The sequence below is a fragment of the Fukomys damarensis genome, unplaced genomic scaffold (genome assembly GCF_012274545.1).
Source record: "Fukomys damarensis isolate Sample0158 unplaced genomic scaffold, DMR_v1.0_HiC HiC_scaffold_25, whole genome shotgun sequence".
Classification (NCBI taxonomy): Eukaryota; Metazoa; Chordata; class Mammalia; order Rodentia; family Bathyergidae; genus Fukomys; species Fukomys damarensis.
This window is the reverse complement of record NW_022900937.1, coordinates 6,739,765-6,763,618: the sequence shown is the minus strand read 5'-3', so window position 1 is coordinate 6,763,618 and position 23,854 is coordinate 6,739,765. Positions and strand designations below refer to the sequence as shown.

The 23,854-nt window shown below is 38.6% G+C and overlaps 1 protein-coding gene across 1 annotated transcript in view; it reads right to left on the bottom strand.

The window, feature by feature from the left end:
- Tacr3 (tachykinin receptor 3) overlaps positions 1–23,854 on the bottom strand; it is a 71,383-nt gene that overhangs the window by 45,674 nt on the left and 1,855 nt on the right. Inside the window, exon 3 of the mRNA XM_010641610.1 lies at positions 23,543–23,850. Within this exon, the coding sequence (XP_010639912.1) occupies positions 23,543–23,850 (308 nt within the window). The remainder of the gene's footprint in view (positions 1–23,542; positions 23,851–23,854) is intronic.

The window sequence follows — 23,854 nt, the reverse complement described above, 5'->3', positions numbered from 1 at the left end:
AGTTAGAGACTTTAGAAATCTAACAGTTATTTTATGATTTGATCTTTAGATATTAAAGAATTCATATAAAAATACCACATAGTCATTACTCAGACTAAACTGTTGGCCTTCAATTAGCCCATATTTAGAGAAAACATCATGGGGTGTACATATTAACATGTAATGCCTGTTGTCAAACACTCAGTGTTACTTAGTTCATAGGACCAGTACCTTCAAGTGATTCTCATATTATCCTCAAAGAACAGGTGAGATGAATTGCTATCTTTTTGTCAATATGGTTGCACTTGAATTATTTTTCTATGTGGAACACACTCTGAATAACTTTGTTTTTTTTTTCTTTTTCTTTTTGTTAGTGCATCCTTGCAGTACATAATGATGACCCTCCTCTTGATTTGGTCCATGTACATGACTTCTCAATCCTTTTATGTCGTCTTCCTCTCCTTTCCCTACCATCTACATTTTCCCCTAACTACCTTCCCTCTCCCTTCATCTCTTTTTTCCCTATTGTCTATTCTACTTTATATGGCTCTTTATGTATAGTTTGGGTTTTTCATATAAGATAAACTACGAGATATTTAATCCTGTATATCTTGTTTATTTCACTTACCCATAGGGTCTCAAGGTGCATCCATTTTCCTACAAATGAGTTAAGTTTATCCTTCTACATGGAGGAGCACCACTCCACTGTGTCTACATGTCATTTTCTTTTGATTTTATCGGTACATTTTAGATATACAATATAATAACATTCATCATTGGAGATTTGTACCTTTACACAATATATCTTGATTCTTATTCTCCCTCTTTCCCTGCCCTCTCTTCAAACCCTCCACCCTTCCCTATTTACAAAGATTTTTTCACAATTTTTATTTTCTCATATTAATTCCATTCCCCTCTTTCCCTTCCCCTACCCCTCCCACTTGAATAACTGTTTTAAGGAATTTCTTACTCCATTTTCTTTTTTTTACCAGTGTCACACCTTTCTCAGGGTACAGAATGGATCTAGGGGTGAAATTTATTTTAAGAAAGCAAAAGAAATTAATCATCCAACATGTCTGTGGGCACTTTTTCCACTGCTAGGGTAAAAAGCTAACCAGTTGAGGTAGCAGTCGTAGATGTAGAGCACACACACAAGGACCATTTTATGTTAAGATAAGACAGAATGTTTGACTTAAATGAGGAGGAAAACCTGAACACATGTAATGTAAATAATTAAATTATAATAGGAAGCATTGTGGTTATTTGCTCTAGTAGCAGTCCATTAGGAGACTTCCAGGTTAATTTAAGGAATGTACATTTCTCTCGTCATTATCAAGTGGAAATGTCACGGTAGTTACATGTACCTCACTGTCTCAATTGTACTTTAACATGTAACCAAAAATGGAAATCTACTCAGGACGCCAGTTTTTCAGTTCTCAGCATCTGTTACTTCTCTCTTGTCTAAGCCTATTGATGCCAATTATAGATTTGTCTAGTTTTGTTTTGTCACCTTTTAAAGATAGTTTTAGTTTTCTAAAAGAAGAAGTCGCACTTATCTTCTCACTTATTAAGGATAATAGGTCTATTAGGAAACTGAAAATTACTTTGATAGCCATGAATACCCATTTGATACAGTAGTCTCAAAAATTTTCAAAAGAAAATGATAATTTCATGGTAGTTTTCTTTTTAGTTTATTTTAATAGACTAACTTTTGTTACTCTTTTGTGAGAAAAATTATAACTAGCAGGCTTTTCCTGCATTGTACGCTATTTAAACTGGTGAAATAGGACATTTAAGAATTTACTTACCAAGATCAGAATGAAATAAAACTTTAAAACTTCAGAGAAGGTTAAATTACATATGGTGTCCCACCCCTTTGACTAAAAAATACAACTTAATTCTTCCATACTTTATGAGGAGTCTTAACCCTACTCACTTTTTTTGTATTACAAATTCATCCTAAAATCCAGTGTTTCTCACATATCCTAAAATATATCATCAGGATTTGATTAGACATAGCACTGCTTTCTTCTAATATTATCTCATTTATAATTCATTTGGAATCACAAATCATAAAAATTGTACCTGAATAAGAATTTTATATAGTGACCTCATATATTAAAGCATGGTGACAGACTTATCCTATAAGTACTAAGTTTTAGAGAAGCTTGAGTGGCCACTGCATTGTAGCCACTGTATTGTAGGTAGTGAAGTAAGCAAAGAATGAAAGACGGCTGGGGACAGGCCAATCAGTGAGGTCTCAGCTACAGAGATAGCAGCAGAAGCTCTGGGTTGCTACTCCAAGAAGGGGCCTTGAAGAACCGTCACAAGCTGTGCTTATGTGCTTTTTTAAAAAATAAAATGGAGTACTACTCAGCCATAAAGAATGAAAAACTAGAGACATTTATAGCTAAATGGATGCACATTGAAGCCATACTCTTAAGTGAAATAAATAGGACACATATGTTTAAATGCCAAATAGTTTCTCTAGTGTGAGAAACTGAAAGTGTAAATAAGGAGTAAAAGGTGTAATAGATAATGTGAAATAGGAAGAAAAGGTGCAAAGGGGAAGGGGAAGAGGGAGGGGTAGGAGAAAAGAAAGAGGGGAATGGAATTAATATGAGAAAAAGAAAAAGTGGAAACAAAGTCTTTGCAGACAGGGAGGGATGGAGAGGTTGAAGGGAGGGCTGGGGAAGGGGGAAAAATAAGAACCAAGATGGATTATGTAAAGGTACAAATTTCCAATGATGAATGTCATTATATTGTTGTAAAGCTTCAATGTACCAATAAAATTAATTAATTAATTAATTTTAAAAGACCAGAAGAAAGGACTTTGAAAACTTCCTCCATGGAGAGCCAATAATTGTGTGTTCTGTGCTTGAACACTGCTGGTGGTGCAGTAGTTTACTCACACAGCATCACCACGTACCCACGGGTGATGTGTTCCGGTGGGACGTTCCCATTCCTTTCTAACATCATATATGAGGCCTGCCATTGACTGAAACATTGCTATGTGTCACATGGCTCCTTCTGCAGAACTTCCAGAAAATCTATAACACCCAGGGAGGACTGAAGAACTCTACCAAAAACTGGATCTGACTGAAGTTTATAGAATACTCCAACAAACAATAGCAAGATAAAACATCAAAAGTGTTGGTGGACTCTCACCAAGAAAAACCAAATCCTGGAATGTAAAACAAAATTTTAAAAGGAAGTTGGTATAATTTTAGAGATACACTTACACTGTAAAGGAATTAAACTAGAAATCAATAATAGAAAGGTAACATGAAAATCTCTAAACTTGTACACAAAGCACTAAATAATCCATCTTTATTATTTATATGTGCTGTGACATAGAAATTGTCAACAAAATTTTCACTAACCCACATTTATTATCTCCCAGTTTCTGTGAGTTGAGAACCGGGGGACAACTTAGTGGGGTCGTTAGTGTTGGATCTCACAGGCTCCTCTCAGATGCTGGCTGGACCTGTTCCCAGCTGGGGGTCTGACTGCAGAAGGACTAGCTTCTGTCTCTAGGGTAGGACAGTGCTTCTGAACTCATGGAGTTCAGGTCACCCTCCTTTGGCAAGGTCATCTGTAGAAAAAGGCAGGCTGCAGAGGTACAAGCTAGTGGGAGGGGACCTGTGACAGTTCAAGGACGTCACTAGGGTGACTTCTGCTCACAGACACCACTCTGTACCAGATGCTATCACAGGTTTGGCCTTTGCCCATCATGAACCAAGAGAGCAGGAAGCAGAGATGATAAGAAGAACCTTAAAGTCTACCTACTATGCAATAGTTCAAAAAGCTTGAGGACAATAAAACATTATTTTGAATTGAGTGCAAAATAAAATTCATGGGAATTCAACTAAAGCAATGCTGAGATGTAAAGTTTTTTTAAAGAACTGAATTCATTTTTATTTTATAAAAATAAAGATTCATACTCAAATAATAAGAGAATAACAACAATTACTACCCTGTATATTGTTATCTTCAAAGGAGTTACTCAGAGTTCAAGACAAAAAGATTCTTACAAAATAGAAAGAAGTAGACAATAGCTCAAATCTTCCTCTTCAATGAACTAATGTAAGATAGTAGTATAAATAAAGCCAATTAAATTTACAGGATTGTTTATATCAGAAAAGACACTTCAAATAAAGAACTGCAGGTTCTACCTTAAGAAAGTAGAAAAAACGAGATCAATATAAATCCAAAGTGAGAGGTGGATCTTGGAAAAGATAACTTAAATTTATTATACACTAGCTAGTCGAGAGAGAGAGAGAGAGAGAGAGAGAGAGAGAGAAATTACTTATATTTGAAATCCATCCTATTACTATCACTGTGAAGACAGACATTTGAAACAATATAAGAGGACATGGTGATCAACCCTATACACATGTATTCTTAGTTTAAATAGACAAGCTCCTTAATACCCACAAACTACACATACTTGCCCCAAATGAGTTATATTTCTGCAAAACTTCCAAAATATAAATCTCTTGAAATTGATAGTTTCACTGATGAATTCTACGTAATATTCAAAGAAAAATAATACAAATGCTACACAATATGACATAATTAAAAAGCAGAGAGCATTTCACAATTAATTTTTGAGGCCAATATTACGCTTCTATCAAAGGCAGTTAAAGGCCATATAATAAAAAATCATAGACCAACGTTCCTTGTGGAAATAGATGCAAAAATCTTACTAAAATTTCAATTATATGTAGGATTATCTATATCTATCAAAAGAGAGGGAGAAAAGAGAGAGAAAGAGAAATGGAGATGGAGAGAGAAAAAAGAAAAGAAATGAGCAGAGAAGAGACATGCACCATCCACACATGGCAGTTAGTCACACAATGCAAGGCTGCTTTTGGGATTGTTTGTTTGTGCCGCTGCGGTTCAGTCTCCAGGGTTTGCAATGCTAAGTATATGCTCCAACACCGAGATACATCCTGAGCACCTGGTTTTAGTGCTAATCAATTTTATCTGGAATAACATATAAATGTATCACCTGATGCAGAAAAAGCATTTGATCAAGTTCAGAATCCATTTATTGTAAACTCAGCATTTCCAAATAGAAAATGATGTCTTAATTGTGATAAAGAGTGCAAACAGGCTCAAGCCAATATTATATTTATTGATATAAGGCTGCATATTTCCCTGTGAGCAGGAATGCCCAGTCTTACCATGTTTATTCAGTGCCATAATTGAAGCTCAATTAGCATGAACAAGAATTGTCACGCAGATGCCAAAGAAGAAATAAATGATGTCTTATCACACAAGCAATTAGTATCTATCAGATGATCCCAATAAATCTTCAGAGAAAGCCATCTAAAACTAGTAGGCAAGTTCAGTAAGGATACAGGACATTTGTTCAACAAAGAAGTTAGAATGTATACACACACACGCACACACACTTATTATTAGCAATGGACAATTTGAAGCTGAACTTTTGAAAGATACTATTTACACTAACTAAAATAATAAAACACTCAGACCCAAATCTAATAGAACATACGCAGGATGGACAGATTAAACACTTCACAGTGCTGATAAAAAGGGCCTCAATAGTTGGAAAAAGAGACCTATCTTGTACCTGGTTTGGAAGATTTAGCATAATAAATAGTGTGACATTCCCAAATGACCTACAGATGGCATAAAATTACAATAAATCCGCAGCATTTTTTCGTAGAAAGATAAAATCTCATTCTAAAATGTATAGGAAAAAGCAAATAAAAAATAGAATGACAAAAATAATAGTTAAAAAAATTGAAGTTGGAGGGATCACAGTGTCATATTTTAAGACAGTCTCTGCTGCAGTCATCAAGATGATATCGATCAATGAAACACAAAGGAGGCCCCAAAAATAGACCTTCATAAACACAGCCCATTGATTTCTGACAAAGGTGCAGAGGCAGTAAATATGGGGAAATGATAGTGCTTCACTAAATACCGTAAAACAATTAGACAACTGCATGCCCCGAACATTTTCCATTGAACTTAACCTCACATTTTATACAGAAATCAACTGAAACCAAATTACATGTCTATATGTAAAACACAAAACAATAGAATGTTTATAAGCGAGCACAAGAAGCAGTCTTTGCAACCTGTGTAAAGGCAAAGTGTTCTTAAATATCACAACAAAAGTAGGGTTCATATAAGCAAAAGCATCATATAAATTGACTTTTCTTAAAATGTAAAACTTTTTCTCTGAAAGAATCTATGAAGAGAACAGAAGTTGGGACTGCAGACTAAGAGAAATTTGCAAATCATCTACTGGACAAAGGATCTGTACCCAGAAAGCATCAAGGGTACTTAAAACCTCATAGTGGGGTAGACTTCCAGCATGACCTGGTGAGCAACTCCAGAAATTCTCTGCTCCAAATCTATTGCAAAAAACCGAAGAAAATTGTCAAAATTACCCCCCAAAATCTCTTAAACAAAGCCTAAACAAGATAAGAAACATTAATTCATTCAAATCTGTATCTCTGTAAGAGTGGTTGTGTCTCTGTTTGCTCCTCTGTCCCCAGGTTCACGGTGTGGAAATTCTGCCCTTGAGGGTGAGGACATCAGTACCATCTTTAACTCTGATGCCTGCTGGATGGACTGGCTTGTATAGAGCAGATCACAGGAAAATCCATACCTGGAGATTTTGTTAAATAAATAGTGATCTTAGGGAGGCTAGTAGCATGATAACATTTTTTCTTGGGGAAAGCAACGAAACCTCAGGCCAGTTATACATCTACAGGATCATCCATTGGGAGACACAGTCAAGAAAGGCCCTGGTAAGGCTGCACATACCATGGTCTGGAAGACCAGGTCCCTACACAGGCTATGCCCACATAAGAGAGACTGGAGAAAGCCCTTGAGAGCTACTAGAACCCTGGGTAAATGTGAGTCAGCTTATAAACTGCCAGAAAGTGGTATGCACAGACACAGTGATGCTCCTGGCTCAAGGTAATTAAGCTTAACCTTTGCCTTATGGTTGGCTGACTGCTAGCAAAGATCACCCAGAGGCAGTGACATTATAGTCCACAAATTATAGGGAAACAGAATGCAAAACTAGGACAGCTAAGTCACTCTATCATAAACAAAAAACAAACAAAAATCTGCAGCAGTGGTAAGCCCCAGAATGGGGGGTAGAATCAGAAATGGTCCATTATGTTATATAAAATGTGCCTCAGAGATCTGTGACATACCATTGTATACAAACATGTGCAAAATGGGAGTCCCATAAATGGAGAGGAGGGAGAAAATCCAGAAAAATATTTTAGAAACTATTTACTAAAAATTCTCCAACTTTGATGAAGGACATACAGCTACACATCCCACAAAACTCCATCAAATTCAAAGAAATATAAACACAAAGATCCACATTTAGACCCATTGTAATCAAAGTTGTGGCAGGAAGATAAAACAAATAAGCTGGGCATATCAGCACATGCCTGTAATCCCAGCATTCAGAAGGCTGAGACAGGAGGATCACTGCAAATTTGAGACCAGCCTGGGCTACATAAGGAGTTCCAGGGCAGTCTGAACTATGTAATGAGACCCTGTCTCAAAAACAAAACAAAACAAAACAAAACAAAACAAAACAAAACCAAAACAAGAGACAAAACAAGTAAATAAAATAAAAGAAGACATACATAATCTTTCTGTTAGCAAGAGAAAACCAATTTACTGCTCAGAAGGGAGCTCCCAAAAAACTAACTATTGATTTTCATGGGAAACCATGGAAGTCGAAAAGTGCAGTGGTATGAAATATTCAGTGTTAAAAAGAAAACTGCAAAATATCCTGCAAAAACAAAGATGAAATAAGCATGTTCTAGTATAAATAAGACCGGGAGAATGTGGTACAGACAGACCTACCTTAAGTAAATATTTTAAAATATTCTCTAGGAAGAAGGAAAACAGCCTCAAACAATATCTCAAATCCACATGAAGAAAAATATTAGATGCAAAGACATTAGTAGGCTAAAAGTAAAGCAACAGAAAAAGACTATGTAAAGGCTAATGACAGAAAATAAGTAGAAATAAAAGAGATGGAGTGGCTTTTTAACTATCAGACAAAGTAGACTTTAAGTCAAAGAAGTTACTAGAGATAAAGTATAAATGTAGTAGTAAGATAAAATAAATACAAACACATGTGGATGTAGCAAGAAGTCCCAGAATACTTGATGGAAACCAGACATGATAGAAGGGAAACAGACAATTCAATAACCGTGATTGAATACTTCAATAAACTACTTTTAATAATGGGTGGAATGAGCTGGAAAACTAGCAAGGATACAATAGACTTGAATAACACAATCCCTGTCAGTTACAGAACGCTCAACAGCAATAGCAGGCCCATACGTCTCAGTATTGAACACTTTCCAAGACAGACAACATCTACATTATGCAGCAAACCTCGAAAACTTTAAAAGGATCCAAATTGCAAGTGTGCAAATTGTCCATAGTGGAATGAAATCTGACCTTAACAAAAAAAGAAGGAAACACAGGAAATTCACAAATAAGTGGAAGTTGAACAATGCACTTTTAATAACCAATGTGTTAAAGAATGAATGAACACATCAAAAAGATCATACAACGTGACCAGATAGGTTCCATCCCACGGTTTACTAAAATGGTTTAACTCATGCAATTCAGCAAATGTAACTCACCACATAAACAGAGGCAAGAACAAAAATCACATGATTATATCAATGGATGCAGAAAATCTTTTAACAAAATTCAATATCCATCCATGATAAAATCGCTGAATAAAATAGGTACCTTACCTGAATCTGATTAAAATCTATTTATGAAAAATAATGGCCAACATCATATTAATTGAGGAAAACTACAAGTTTTAAGAAGTGAAGAACTTATATGCTGAAATATGTAAAATGTTACTAATATAATTAAAGAAGACCCCAATAAAAGAAGACACACGTAATATCCATGGGCTGGAATTCTCACTGTTAAACTGACTATACTACCCAAATTGATTACATGACTCAAAACAGTGTAAAACTCCTTATTCCAATTCCAGAATGTATGATCTTAAACTGTTGTGGAACTGTAAAAGTCTTAGACCATCTAAACAATCTTCAAAATGAATAAACTAGGTGAAAGACTTAAGCTTCATATTTCAAAACTAATTATAAGGCCACATTAATGAAGATAGTGTGTAACTGATATTTAAAAAAAACATAGGCCAGTGGAATAGAAATAACAAGAATCCATCAATAAAAACTCATATTTGTGTTCAATTGATTTTTGACCAAGATGTTGGTCAGTTCAACACAGAAAACTATATTTTTTTAAACATCTAGTGCTGAGACAGTTGGCTATCTACATGCAAAAAAAGTGTTAGTCTGTTACCCCTCACTATGCATGAAAAAATAGATCAAAATGGGTCATACATAAATGTAAGGTTTAAAATTATAAAAGTGACAGAAGAAAACATAAAAATGAAACTTCACATCTTGGGTTTGGCAATGATTTCTTAGATATGACCATAAAACACACACATTAAAAAGAAAAGCATAGATTATACTTCATCAAAATAAAAAATTTTGCTCTTCAAATATACCATGAAAACAAGGCACAGAATAGCAGAACACATCTCCAAATCATACACCTCAAAAGGACTTGTGTCCAGGATACATAAAGAATTCTTACATTTTAATAAGACATATTGACTAATTTAAAAAACAAAGCAATTTTAAGTCTATGCAAAAGGCAACATATTGTATAATTCTATTTATATCAAATTCCATAAGAGGTAAACTACATGGGGAGGAAAGAGCTTAATGGTTGGTTGCCCATCCCTAGGTGCAGAATATACAGTAACTGCAGTTGGAAGTGAGGTTTCTTTGGGGAATAGCAGAAATGTTCTAAAAGTAAATTGTTTTCATTACTGTAAAACTATCAAATTGTACACTTAAATTTAATGCATTTTATGATAGAATACAATTGAAGTAGGTTGATAAATTTTTTCAAACCCTTAATATTAAGAAAATAAGACAATTTCAAAATGGGAAGAAGACATATTAGTGGCAAATAATCTGATGAAGGATAATCAATATAATTATCCATCAGTGAAATGTGAATTAAAATCACACTGAGATACAAATACATACACATTAGAATGGACACAATTTTAAAAAATTATCATTTGCTTGTTAGGATCTGGAACAAACAGAACTCTCAAATACTGCTGATAGACCACAAAATGATATATCTACCATAAGTTATATTTACCATATGTTACAGCATTCCAACTCCTAGTTACTCTAGAGAAATGAAAACTGTGTTTCCAAAATCTTGTACATTGATGATTATAGCAGCTCTGTGCACAATTGCTCAAAATTAGGAAACCACTCAACTGTCCTGCAAAGGGAAGATGAAGAAACTCATGGGATATCTCAGAGATGAATAAGAAAATACTCTTGGTGTCTTTATTAACTTAGAGAATCCCAGAGAGGTATAAAGGAGTGGGGAAGGCCGTCTCAGTGCTGTATATGGTATGACATATTCATACAACACCACTTCCCCCAAAGACCAAAGTACATGGGAGGAGGACAGGTCATACTTACCAAATTTAAGGATGGCAAGAGGATGTGATCATGAAGGGGCAGGGTGAAGGAGTTCCTTTGTGGTGACGGAACTGTTATTATTACTTCCTGATGGTGGTTAATATATATGGTGGCAGTTGCTGATGAATTTACTCATTCATTGAAAATCCTAGAACTGTACAAGCAAAATAAACTGTACTAGACTATATAACTGGAATTTACATGTCCACAAATCATGAAATTAAGTTTGTGATTTATTATCCTATTAAACATGCTTGGTGTTAAAATGCTTAGGTTAAAGGGTTTATCATGTAAACACTAACTGTTATGGTTTGTGTCTGGATGTCCCCCCAAGCCTCAGGTTCTCATAGTTGGTGCTTTTCAGAGGCTGCTGGATCTCTAGAGTGTGCGGGATGCTGGGAGTAGATTAGAGTGTGTAGAGATGCTGGGATCAAATGTTAGTTCATTAATTGCTTTGACACAGTTCTGAGAGTGGATAATGGGAAGGTCTCTCTGTATGTGAGTGCTACCACCCTAAAGTGGGTATCCTGGGGCAGAAGGGGCAGAAAGAGGGATGCTATGGTTTCTTGTAGCTTGCTGCCTCCTACCTGCCATGAACTGTCTCTCCTCTGCAATGCTACCCTTCCTTGCAGCAAACCAACTATGAACTGAAATCTCTACAAATAAATAATAATAAAAAAAAGCTAAATAAATCTTTTCTTCTTCAACTATGGGTGTTGGGTATTTTGTCTCAGTGACAAGAAAAGTAACTAAGGCACTAACCAAAATAAAAGATTGGCTATTTAAATATCACAAATATTAGACCTTAAGCCAAGTGTTTCTAAATGTAAAAATGAACATTTTTAATAATCTTTAATAAATTTATCAGTATATTTTAGGTATACAATACAGTTACATTCATCATTGGGATCTTGTACCTATACATGACTTATCAGGTTCTTATTTTTCCCTATTCCCCAGCCCTACCCTTAGCCCCTCCACCCTTCCCTGTTTACAGTGACATTGGTTCTATGTTTATCCTTTTCACATATTTTTTTCTTTTCTCTTTTTACCTTTCCCCTACCTGTCCCACTTCCTCTACTCTTTTAGACTTTTCTTCCTATTATACAATATCAATTATAGATTTTAATCTTTATTTACAGTTTTACTTTTTCACACCAGAGAAACTATTTGGTATTTACACATATGTAATTTATTAATTTTACTTAAGAGTATGGCCTCAATGTGCATCCATTTAGCTATAAATCTCTCTAGTTTCTCATTCTTTACAGTTGAGTAGTATTCCATTTTATAAAAAAAACACATCTTTATCCAGTCTCCATTTGATCATGATAAAAGAGAGCAATTCAACAAGAAGGCATAATAATCCTAGATTTATATTATTGCTGCCTCAAAAATGTGAAAGCAAATATAGAAGATTTGGACAACATGATTAGCCAACTGGCCATAATTGAAAGGAAGACTCAGCACTTTGAATAATATTCTCTCCATTCATTTTGAAATTACATGTTTAGCTGTAAGATTTTCTGCTTAACCTGTTAGAGTGTTTTATCCTAAAAATGTACAAATCAAGTAGTGGAACCAAATCCAGATAGTGAAGGAGTGGAAGATGCTGTACAGTGTTTCATTAGACTGCCCTCTTGAGTGTAGCTGCAAGGGATGCGGACAGGGAATTAACTGTGACTCTCAGAGGTGGGTCTAAGGGCAGAGTGGGAGACACTGCCTGGGCCTCTATGAGGAAAGAAACAGGGGAAGAGAAGTAATGAGAAGTCGAATGGACACTCAGCTCATCATACAGAGTGAAATTGTAGAAAAGATATAGTGGTACCTCTGTTCGTGAACTCAATTCTCTCCACAGTTCTGTTTGCAAACTGAACTGGACAGAACAGAATTTAATTTCCCCAAAAGGCCAACATTGAACCTAACCATTGAATTTGGTTCAATTCTCATCCAACTTGGTTTGTGATTGGAAGCTTGGAAAGAATCAGATTTGTGAATCAAGGTATCACTCATATCTTGTCCTGCTTTAGAGAAAGTTAATTTCCTCCCTCATTATTAAATACATGAATTTTAAATGCAGAAGAATATGCCTAAGAAAATAAACATTGGTACATATAATGGTTCATTTTTGTTTCCTCTTACTACTTTATGCATATTGATATACTTATTATTATGAATAGGATATCGTTATGTTTTTAATGGGTTTATAATTATCTACATTTTATAAATTAATACTGTATGTTATTTTGCAACACTCTCAAGGAGTTATTTCTAATTACAGATTAAAGTGCATTCTAAAACAATTACAAGGAAGTCTACTTCCTAACTCCTTAAAAATATTAAAAACTGCATACAATTGATGTTTCTCTTAATTTTCTATGGCTAGGTAACAAAAGGTGCTGCACTTAAGGCAATAAGCAACTGCCTATACTCAAACTGGTTTCTCAAAAGATTGTTGTCCTAATTTCTCTTTCTGTCAGTAGAAAACTAGAAAGCCTATTTCTCCAACTTTCGATAGCACTGTATTAACATAAAATATGGTAGTTTATTTTTAGGCAAATGCTAATGTCTCTAATTATTAGAAAGGCAGATATTTTCTTCTAACAGTTTTATTCTCTTAATGTTATATTTAATCAATGCTTTCTTACTGACTTGTACAAACTTATTCTAAGGTAAAGTGATTAGTTATCATTTATATTTCAAATACTTAAAAGAGTTTCTTCGCTATTTTATTATGTTTTAATGTTCTTGTCATGATTTAGAGTTAATTCTATGAAGAAAAAACTGCAAGTGGGAAACAAGGAACTCTGGTTGTTAAGAAACTGGAAATATAGCTAACAGAAGGTTAGGGACCTAGTTACTCTTAATGACTTACCATAAATATGTTATATTTAAACATGCTATTTTTTATTTCAACCTAGAATTTCAATTTCAGATGCCACATAGTTTATATCATCATTTATCTTGTGTTTAGATTTTTAGTTGTTTTTCAATTATTTGAATGTTGGTTTGCAAATATATGCTCGCACAAATTTTATTAAAATCCATTACTGTTTTTAGAACTAATTTTTTTTTTTTGTACCAGGGGTCAAACTTGAGTCCTTGTGCTTCTGAGGCAGGCACCTGAACCACTGAGCTAAATCTCTGCCCCTAGAACTAATTCTTAAGAGTAGAATAATATATGTGCTGGCAAATTGTGCTTCTCTTAGATTTTTGCCAATTTATACCCATCTGTTAAGTTAAATTATATGATAATTTTAAGATATAAAAATAGTAATTTCATAAAAGTGTGTGTGAAAATCCCCTTTTCAGTGTATATTCTCTGCCAATTTTAATAGGTAAAAAATGGCATCTCTTTGCTTTTTCACTTATTTATTTTTATAGCTAATTTGCTATTAATCTAAATTACATATTTGCTATGTTCAGTTTAATACCATAGACATATAAAAACAAAAAGGTTCAAGAACAGAATGTTTTTGGCATTCATTGTGTTTACAGGTCAGCCAGAGTCAAATATTAGTCAAATATTCTTAATAATTAACATGAAACAATCTATAAAAATGTTATTACTGATGCATGTTTGGAGAGTTTGTATAAGGACATCTAATAAAATTGAAAGGTCTATGTAAATATTTTCTGTGAATGTGGAGCTGGAACCATTACTAAAGGTTTTAACTAATGAGGAATTGAAAAGAGAGAATTTAAGGCAGAAAGAAAACTGTGTGTTCAACGATGTTCTGTTGTAAACTTGAAAGAGGATCTGAGAGGTTGGAATAGAATTGAAGCCGAGTGAGTTACAATATGGGATGAAATTCTGGATAAATAAAATGTTTTCATGAGGACAATAGAAAACATTGTAGGGTTATAAGCAGGAAACGTGCTTTTAAATGTACATTTTGCAAATGTCATTCTGTGCTCTATAAGTAGATTGGGATGGCTTAAGACTGGATATCCCGTGATTTCTTTTATATGAGAAATCCCAAGTAAAATTAAAGAGCAAAACAAATATAGATAAAAGGAAGAAGGAAACAGATCTTTCCCAATAGGAAAGGAAATCAAGAGGTGGAGGAAGGAGAGGGTTGAGGGATTTTAAAAAAAGGAAGTAAAATGAGTTATGCACATGTATGAACTTCACACAAAGAATGTGAACATGATATACTGCAAACATGAACCGAAGTAAAAAGAATGGGATCAAAAGGTTGGGGGGGATGAGGGAGGGAAGGGAAAAGGGATGAAGAAAAAGAATTAAGATGTGTTACGTACGTGTAATATCAACTTTCTAGAAGCAATCTACACATTATATACCACACAGTGTACTAATAAACTAAACTGAAAGTATTAATGTCTTAAGTGATGATGCCAAAAAAAAAATCACACGCACACACACATACATACACACACACACACACACACAGAGGAAGACTGGACATCAGGAGACCAACTAGGAGGCTAGTGGGGCAGGGGAAGACAGGAAACTGGCTTAGGACAGGGAAGTGAGTGGAGAGACAGAAGAAAGGAAAGAGACTGAGAGCTCTTCCTGAGGGGATGCTTGTGATATTCATTGGTATGGGTATCATTAGAAAAGGGAGAGGCATGGAAGAAAGGCAATGGGTGGAATTTAAGAAGGTTCCAGACATGTAAGGAGAAATGTCAAGTAGGTGATTGAATATATATATAAGCAGAGCTCAAAGAAAGTTTAGAAATGGGATTTTAAATTTGTGAGCCAAGTGCTTTCTGAGTTTTACATCAAATATATGCATTCAAATTTGAAGTAAAAATTTTAGAGAATACGACAAAACTCTACATCCTGGTATCAAAATATATCTAATATCTAGAATTTATTAAATAAATGTTCAATAAACCAACTCATTCATTTAAAGAAGGTATATGACATCATTTCAGTAATTAATTTATTTGTATATATGCTTTTTTTTTTTGGTACCGGGGACTGAACTTGGGACTTTGTACTTGGGAGGCAGCCAGAGGAACCACTGAGCTAAATCCCTGGCCCACCATATCCATTTATATAATATGTATAAGTACAAATACATGTATACAGTGAAAGGTGAAAGAGAGAGAGAGAGAGAGAGAGAGAGAGAGCGAGAGAGAGAGAGAGAGAGAGTGAGAGGAGAGGGAGGAACGGGGGGAGAGAGAGAGAGAGAGAGAGAGAGATGGAGAGAAAACATACGTCAGCGCAAAATGAAGAGCTGCGGTGTGGATGTGAATGAAGCCCATAGGTTGGTGAGTGGCATATTTTTGGATTTTATTTTTCACTGCGAATGTGTGGCTCTTACCATGAACTAGAGGAAAATACATTAAGAAATAAGATTGGGAATGAGAATGGATCAATGATCTGAGGCTGGGGACTGAAGTGATTCACAGAGCTTTCATCGTGTTTTAGGACCTCGAGTTACCGACTTCTCAAGCTCTGTCCGAAGTTCAGGTGAGGAAAGCACTTGTGGAGAAAATACACTTTAGCCTGGTGGCAGTTTCATCTTTGCATCAAGCCAGGCTACCTGGATGCTGTGCTCCCCCAGAGGTCCAGGACCCTGAGAATTTCATCCACAGAACTGAGTTCTGCTCTGGGACCTCAGCTTTGGGCTGCTCATGCAAAGCTAAACATAGTCCTGCGGGACCTGCTGACCTAGGGCAGCAGGGATGATGAGCTGTCCCCGAGATGACTCAAGGAAGACTTCCTCGCAACTCCTTGACAAAGCTTCTTCAGCACTTAAGGCAGGTGTCTTAGTTACTTTTCTCTTTTTTGAGATCAAAATACCCAACACCCAAAGTTAGAGGGCAAAAGGTTTCTTTAGCTCACAGTTTGTAGAGGTTGCAGCCCATTGTTGGCTGACTCCAAGGCAGAGTGGCACATGGCAGAGGGGCGTCAGGAGGAGAAACAGTTCATGGCACCCACACCATAGCAAAAGCAACAAGGGACCCTTACAGCGTCTTTCTGCCCCTTTTATCTTATCCATACTACTGGGTTGAGGACAGTGCCAGTCAGTGTGCTGCTGTATTGATCACATGCCCTTAATTAATCCCAGCATCACATACTCTAGATTCAGCCACTCTGAATGCATGAGGCTTTGGGGGGACATCTGGACCCAAACCGTAACAGCAGGATGTACAGTGTCCTTACCAACAGCGTAAACCATACTGCTAATTTTATTTCCTGTGTTATGGTTACCAAGAGGGTCAGCAACTTGAAATTCAACATGCACCAGTTATTAAGACACTTGACTTGAATGCTTATTTTGCAACTTTACCATAGACACACTCTATATTTTATATAAATCTGTATATATCTGATTTAACTTGATTCATTGATACATTTGATCCTGCTCTATTGGTTCTTATGTGTCACCTATAACCTGGAAGAAAACCACTCAGATTTAAAAAAAAAGTTAGAATCTCATCACTCAAAATGGTAAATGAAGCCATGGATCTGGATGAGATTATCTGGGAACAGAAAATAAAGAAAGAAGAAAAGCCCAGGTTCCGACTTTGAGGAATCTATGTATTTGATCATTACACGCGAGTGGGTGTCAGCAGTGGACGTGAACCGGAAGCCAAGAAGGAGGAAGTGAGAGAAGCTGGAAGCCCAGTGGAGAGGCTGGCGGGCAGAAGCTCCTGAGAGGAAGTGGCGAGGAGGGCAGGAAAGCCAGGCTCGGAAATGCCCACTGCCTCTGCCGCTAGGGTTTTGTGGGTAGAGCACCGAGAAGTCAGATTGGAGTGGCTTATGGAGCAAAATGCAGTCAAGGAAATGGAAATACTGAGATCCAGCAATTTTAATTTTGTGCTTGTTAGATGTTTCTATTTCTTCTTTGGCAAACCTTTTGTTTACGTCATTTTAAGAATCATTTTCTTAGTGCCTGAGGATATATGTTAGCATTTCTTTCTTAGCATCATGCCTATTAAATACCCTGCAGACTATTTTCAGGTATGCTTTTTGCTATCCTTGGTGTAACCTTGATATCAACTGAAGTTCTTTGGGCTATAGAAGAGCTACCTTCTGAGTCTCAGCTAATTTGGCTTCATCCATTGAGCTAAGATATATTTCATGCTTCCCTGACGAATTGTACAAGAACACACACTATGATTTAGCAGAATGTTCACAGCTCACTACAGCAGTAACTTTAGTGAATACAAACAGGCAGAGCAGTTTAAATCCTTGAGGATCTTATGTACCATGATAGTTTTTCACACCAGAGAAACTATTTGGTATTTACACATGTGTGACTTATTTATTTCACTTAGGAGTATATCCTCAATATGTATTCATTTTCCTATGCATGACTCTAATTTCTCATTCTTTATGGCTGAGTAGTATTCCATTTTATAGAAAAACCACATCTTTATCCAGTCTCCAACTGATGGGCAAATGGGCTGTTTCTATGTTGGGAAGGGTAGGGGAAAGGCATTAAGGGCAAAGAAAAAAATATGATAAAATGAAAAAAGAAAAAGGAAATAAAGTGTTCATAAATAGGGAAGGGAGGAGGGGATGAAGGGAGGACAGGGACAAGGGGAAAAAAATGAGACCCAAGACCTGTCATGTAAAGGTACAAAGAACCCAATGATGAGAGCAACTGTGTGTACATGTAAAACGTACCAATAAACTCAATGAGAGAGAGAGAGAGAGAGAGAGAGAGAGAGAGAGAGAGAGAGAGAGAGAGAATAAAATCATCCTTGAAGGAAAACTGCAAAGGACCTCAAGGTTTATTACAAGTTTCCTGAAAGTACTGTTTCCCCAAATATTGTTGCAATTTCTACTTTGTAATAATTCAAAGATAGAAAGTAACTGCTTTCAGGTCAACTTCCTCAAGGCTGTCCCTTGGACTAAATAAGGATCAAGAATAAGCTTAGGCAGAGACTTCCCCACAGATCAGTGAGCCTGATGCAGGGCGCTACGAACAGAGATAAGGGATTTCTGAAACACTCTCCAGAGCATCAGTGCCTACATTTCCAGAATATCTTACTGGATCGAAACCTTACTACTGCTCTCCATGATTGTATTTTTGCTATATGTGCAAAATCTATTTCCAAAATACCCCCCAGAGGATCTATGAATAATTTGAGTAAATCAGCTTTATGAAATAGAAATTTCTAAAGGAATTATGGAAAGAGAGTCATGTATATGATCCATTTTTATTTATTTGGCTAAAAACTTCTTAGCTCAGTTAAATATTTTTTCGTAATTATTCCTCTTAGATGCAACCATTAGTTTAAGATTTTCCCTTTCTAAGGCACAGGCATATGTTAAGGGGCTCACTCCTGTCCACATCTGATATTTCAAAGAGCCACAGGAGGCTTGCAGGTCTTTTGCTGCAGCTCAAGAAAAGCCCATGTGCCCAAGTCAGAGCTAAAGACTTCTTTTCTCTTTCTCCCATACCCAGCTGATGTTCTGATTTTGAGAACCAGAGTGAATTGAATATAATTTTCATTTAGGTTAGGGTGATAAAATTCAAAGTATGTTAAATGCAGATGGAGAACACTTGCACTAAATAACCAAAGTGTTCACACTACTGTCTACAAGATGTATCCTTTTACTAATGAGAACTGGCCAGGGATACTTAATATTCATAGTTATTTCAATAAAGTATCAATTGTTTAGAAAAAATATTTTTAGGAGCACACACTGTTAAATGCATTCTCAGCCATCTGAGACATTACCAGAGGCATCAGGGCTCACATGCCATTTCAGAAGCGTTAACCTTTAAAGCCATAACCCAGGGCCCGGGATTTAGCTCCGTGGTGCCACCTCCTACCTCACATGCACAAGGTCTCAAGTTCAGTTCCCTGTACTAAAGCAAAACAAGCAAACAAACAAAAGTTGTAACCTACAGAATGACTACAAACCCACGGGCTCGATTACCAGTCCAGGAGCAAAAAGATACCAGTGCAAGAAGATTCCCTGGGCTTCTGTCCTACAGAGGGTTCAGTAGACGTCATGTTTACCTAGTCTGAGTCTCAGAATAATCTTTAGAGGGTTTATCTCCACTTTAGTATTTCTCTATCAATTTTCTGCTGAAAAGTATTCGACTAAAGAATGATTTTAAAGGGGATTTTTCCATGTGCGTCAGATTTTACAGCAAATTTTATGCTGCATAAATTTTGTGTAGTTTTGTTTTCTAGTGGAAATAAAAAGTACAAAAGAATAAATAGTAAAGTACATACTGATTCCAAACCAGGGAATATAATGAAATAGCATTACATTATCAGTGAAAATAGTACCAAAAGCATTTCAGAAATGTTGGCAGGAAGAAATTTGAAAACTAATCTTTTTACCCCTCAGAATTGAAATGTCCATTTTACACACACTAAAGTTTCCATCAGATTTTCTCTGCCTCACCAGCACTTCGAGGAGGCCGTGAGCACTTTATCATATCCCAATGCCTGTCCCTCTGATCACAACCTTAAAAGAGCCACGCATGCACTTTTGGGAAATTCAAAAGGGAAAAAGAAATAGACAAAGCAACAACAGTGGCAAAGGTAGGTGTGCAAACTGAAGGAACATCAACTTCCCTCTCGGAGGAGCAAGAGCCCAGCCAACCTCCCCGACGTGAGGCTGACCTGTCACGGTCACTGTAGCCAGAGTGCATGGCTGTGTGGAAGATCAGCGGGAAGCAGGATGGGGGGCATCAGTTCCAGGCAGTGTTGTGCCTGAGTTTATTTATCTCAGTTAGATAAACCTGGCCACTGTTCCCTCCCTTTAGCCCTCCGAGTTGGGCTGTGAAAATGGTTCCCACAGAATTGATATTAACACTCCTGCGCTCACTGTTGCCATGAAGTGATCATGGAGAATTAATTTACAGAAAAAAAAATCCTTGTTTTCTTATTTTTCTCATAATGGTAGCTGGACGTAATAGTAATTAATACTTAGCTGGACTAGTTTTCCATAGGCTTGGTAATGGAAGAAAGCCTCTTTCACAGATGGGAACGCTGAGAGGGCATGGGGTGTGGGAGACCTGTCTGTACCTCCCTACCCTGTCCACGCCAGTCTGGAATCTGCTCCCGGGGCGCACTTTACCAGAAAGCTGAGTTAAAAGGAAACCAGTTTTCAGCAACAGGCAGACACTCACATGGCCTCCCCACCAGCTCAGGTCTCCTACTGCCCAGGGCAGGAAAGCCAGAGCCAGGCATCTTAGAGATGAATGTGGAAGCCAAGGAGAAGGGGCGGAGCGGGGGGAGAGAAGAGAGAGAGACAGAGACAGAGAGACAGAGAGACAGAGAGAGAGAGGGAGAGAGAGAGAGAGAGAGAGAGAGAGGGAGAGACAGAGAGAGGAGAGAGAGACAGAGAGACAGAGAGACAGAGAGAGACAGAGAGAGACAGAGAGAGAGAGAGGAGAGACAGAGAGAGACAGAGAGACAGAGAGAGAGACAGAGAGAGACAGAGAGAGAGACAGAGAGAGAGAGAGAGAGAGAGAGAGAGAGAGAGAGAGAGAGAGAGAGAGAGAGAGAGAGAGAGAGAGAGAGAGAGAGAGAGAGAGAGAGAGAGAGAGAGAGAGAGAGAGAGAGAGAGAGAGAGAGAGAGAGAGAGAGAGAGAGAGAGAGAGAGAGAGAGAGAGAGAGAGAGAGAGAGAGAGAGAGAGAGAGAGAGAGAGAGAGAGAGAGAGAGAGAGAGAGAGAGAGAGAGAGAGAGAGAGAGAGAGAGAGAGAGAGAGAGAGAGAGAGAGAGAGAGAGAGAGAGAGAGAGAGAGAGAGAGAGAGAGAGAGAGAGAGAGAGAGAGAGAGAGAGAGAGAGAGAGAGAGAGAGAGAGAGAGAGAGAGAGAGAGAGAGAGAGAGAGAGAGAGAGAGAGAGAGAGAGAGAGAGAGAGAGAGAGAGAGAGAGAGAGAGAGAGAGAGAGAGAGAGAGAGAGAGAGAGAGAGAGAGAGAGAGAGAGAGAGAGAGAGAGAGAGAGAGAGAGAGAGAGAGAGAGAGAGAGAGAGAGAGAGAGAGAGAGAGAGAGAGAGAGAGAGAGAGAGAGAGAGAGAGAGAGAGAGAGAGAGAGAGAGAGAGAGAGAGAGAGAGAGAGAGAGAGAGAGAGAGAGAGAGAGAGAGAGAGAGAGAGAGAGAGAGAGAGAGAGAGAGAGAGAGAGAGAGAGAGAGAGAGAGAGAGAGAGAGAGAGAGAGAGAGAGAGAGAGAGAGAGAGAGAGAGAGAGAGAGAGAGAGAGAGAGAGAGAGAGAGAGAGAGAGAGAGAGAGAGAGAGAGAGAGAGAGAGAGAGAGAGAGAGAGAGAGAGAGAGAGAGAGAGAGAGAGAGAGAGAGAGAGAGAGAGAGAGAGAGAGAGAGAGAGAGAGAGAGAGAGAGAGAGAGAGAGAGAGAGAGAGAGAGAGAGAGAGAGAGAGAGAGAGAGAGAGAGAGAGAGAGAGAGAGAGAGAGAGAGAGAGAGAGAGAGAGAGAGAGAGAGAGAGAGAGAGAGAGAGAGAGAGAGAGAGAGAGAGAGAGAGAGAGAGAGAGAGAGAGAGAGAGAGAGAGAGAGAGAGAGAGAGAGAGAGAGAGAGAGAGAGAGAGAGAGAGAGAGAGAGAGAGAGAGAGAGAGAGAGAGAGAGAGAGAGAGAGAGAGAGAGAGAGAGAGAGAGAGAGAGAGAGAGAGAGAGAGAGAGAGAGAGAGAGAGAGAGAGAGAGAGAGAGAGAGAGAGAGAGAGAGAGAGAGAGAGAGAGAGAGAGAGAGAGAGAGAGAGAGAGAGAGAGAGAGAGAGAGAGAGAGAGAGAGAGAGAGAGAGAGAGAGAGAGAGAGAGAGAGAGAGAGAGAGAGAGAGAGAGAGAGAGAGAGAGAGAGAGAGAGAGAGAGAGAGAGAGAGAGAGAGAGAGAGAGAGAGAGAGAGAGAGAGAGAGAGAGAGAGAGAGAGAGAGAGAGAGAGAGAGAGAGAGAGAGAGAGAGAGAGAGAGAGAGAGAGAGAGAGAGAGAGAGAGAGAGAGAGAGAGAGAGAGAGAGAGAGAGAGAGAGAGAGAGAGAGAGAGAGAGAGAGAGAGAGAGAGAGAGAGAGAGAGAGAGAGAGAGAGAGAGAGAGAGAGAGAGAGAGAGAGAGAGAGAGAGAGAGAGAGAGAGAGAGAGAGAGAGAGAGAGAGAGAGAGAGAGAGAGAGAGAGAGAGAGAGAGAGAGAGAGAGAGAGAGAGAGAGAGAGAGAGAGAGAGAGAGAGAGAGAGAGAGAGAGAGAGAGAGAGAGAGAGAGAGAGAGAGAGAGAGAGAGAGAGAGAGAGAGAGAGAGAGAGAGAGAGAGAGAGAGAGAGAGAGAGAGAGAGAGAGAGAGAGAGAGAGAGAGAGAGAGAGGGAGAGAGAGAGAGAGAGGGAGAGACAGAGAGAGAGAGAGGAGAGACAGAGAGAGACAGAGAGACAGAGAGAGAGAGACAGAGAGAGACAGAAAGAGAGACAGAGAGAGAGAGAGGGAGAGAGATTCCGCACTGCTTTCAATAGCTTAAGCATCTCAGAATTCCCCCTGCAGCTGAGGAACTCTCTGAAATTATTTGAAAGGGGTGTAACGTAGCGAGTCTCCGTCTGACATCGCTTGTTCAGTCCTTGGGCCCATCTTCACTTCCACACCCAGGTCTTGGTCTCCACGGATGACCTGAACCCCGGACCCGCTGGCACACAGAAGCCTGGGGCGGGGAGCTGCGCTGAGAAGGCAGGTGAGGGCCAGAGTCCAGAATTACTGGGTGACTCTGGGATTTCTCTTCCAGAAGAATGACCGCAGAGTAAGAGAAAAAGCGTGCTTCACGGAGAAGCGGGATTTTCACCATTATTACAAGTCATTTGAGCAAGTGCGCGGGCATTAAATGTTTCTAGCCAAGTGTGCCCTGCGCGCAAAGAGAGGTTTTCACAGCTCTTGCGTTCGCCCTTTGTGGTCCGTTGAAGCACTAGCGGGGTTCAAGGAGTTAGGGCTTGAGGGACAGGGGAGCCCAGAGGAGCAACCCCAGTTCAGCCGCACTTTCTCCAGGAGCTCCCCTCTGCAGACCCAGTCCTGGGCCCCGGCCCGGCCTCCCGCCCCTCTCACCTGTCCACCGCGATGGCCGTCATGGAGTAGATGCTGGCGAACACGGCGGTGATGGGGAAGAAGTTCTGGAAGCGGCAGTAGTTGGCGCCGAAGTACCATTCCCCGTGCAGCGCGTAGATGAAGTTGACCAGCGCGTTGAGCGCAGCCATGGCGGCGTCGGCGAAGGCCAGGTTCACGAGGAAGGAGTTGGTGACGGTCCGCATGCGCTTGTGAGCCAGCACGATCCAGATCACCACGAGGTTCCCGAGCACGGCCACGGCCACCACGGCCCCGTAGGCCAGCGACCAGAGCGCCACGCGCCAGGGCGGCTGC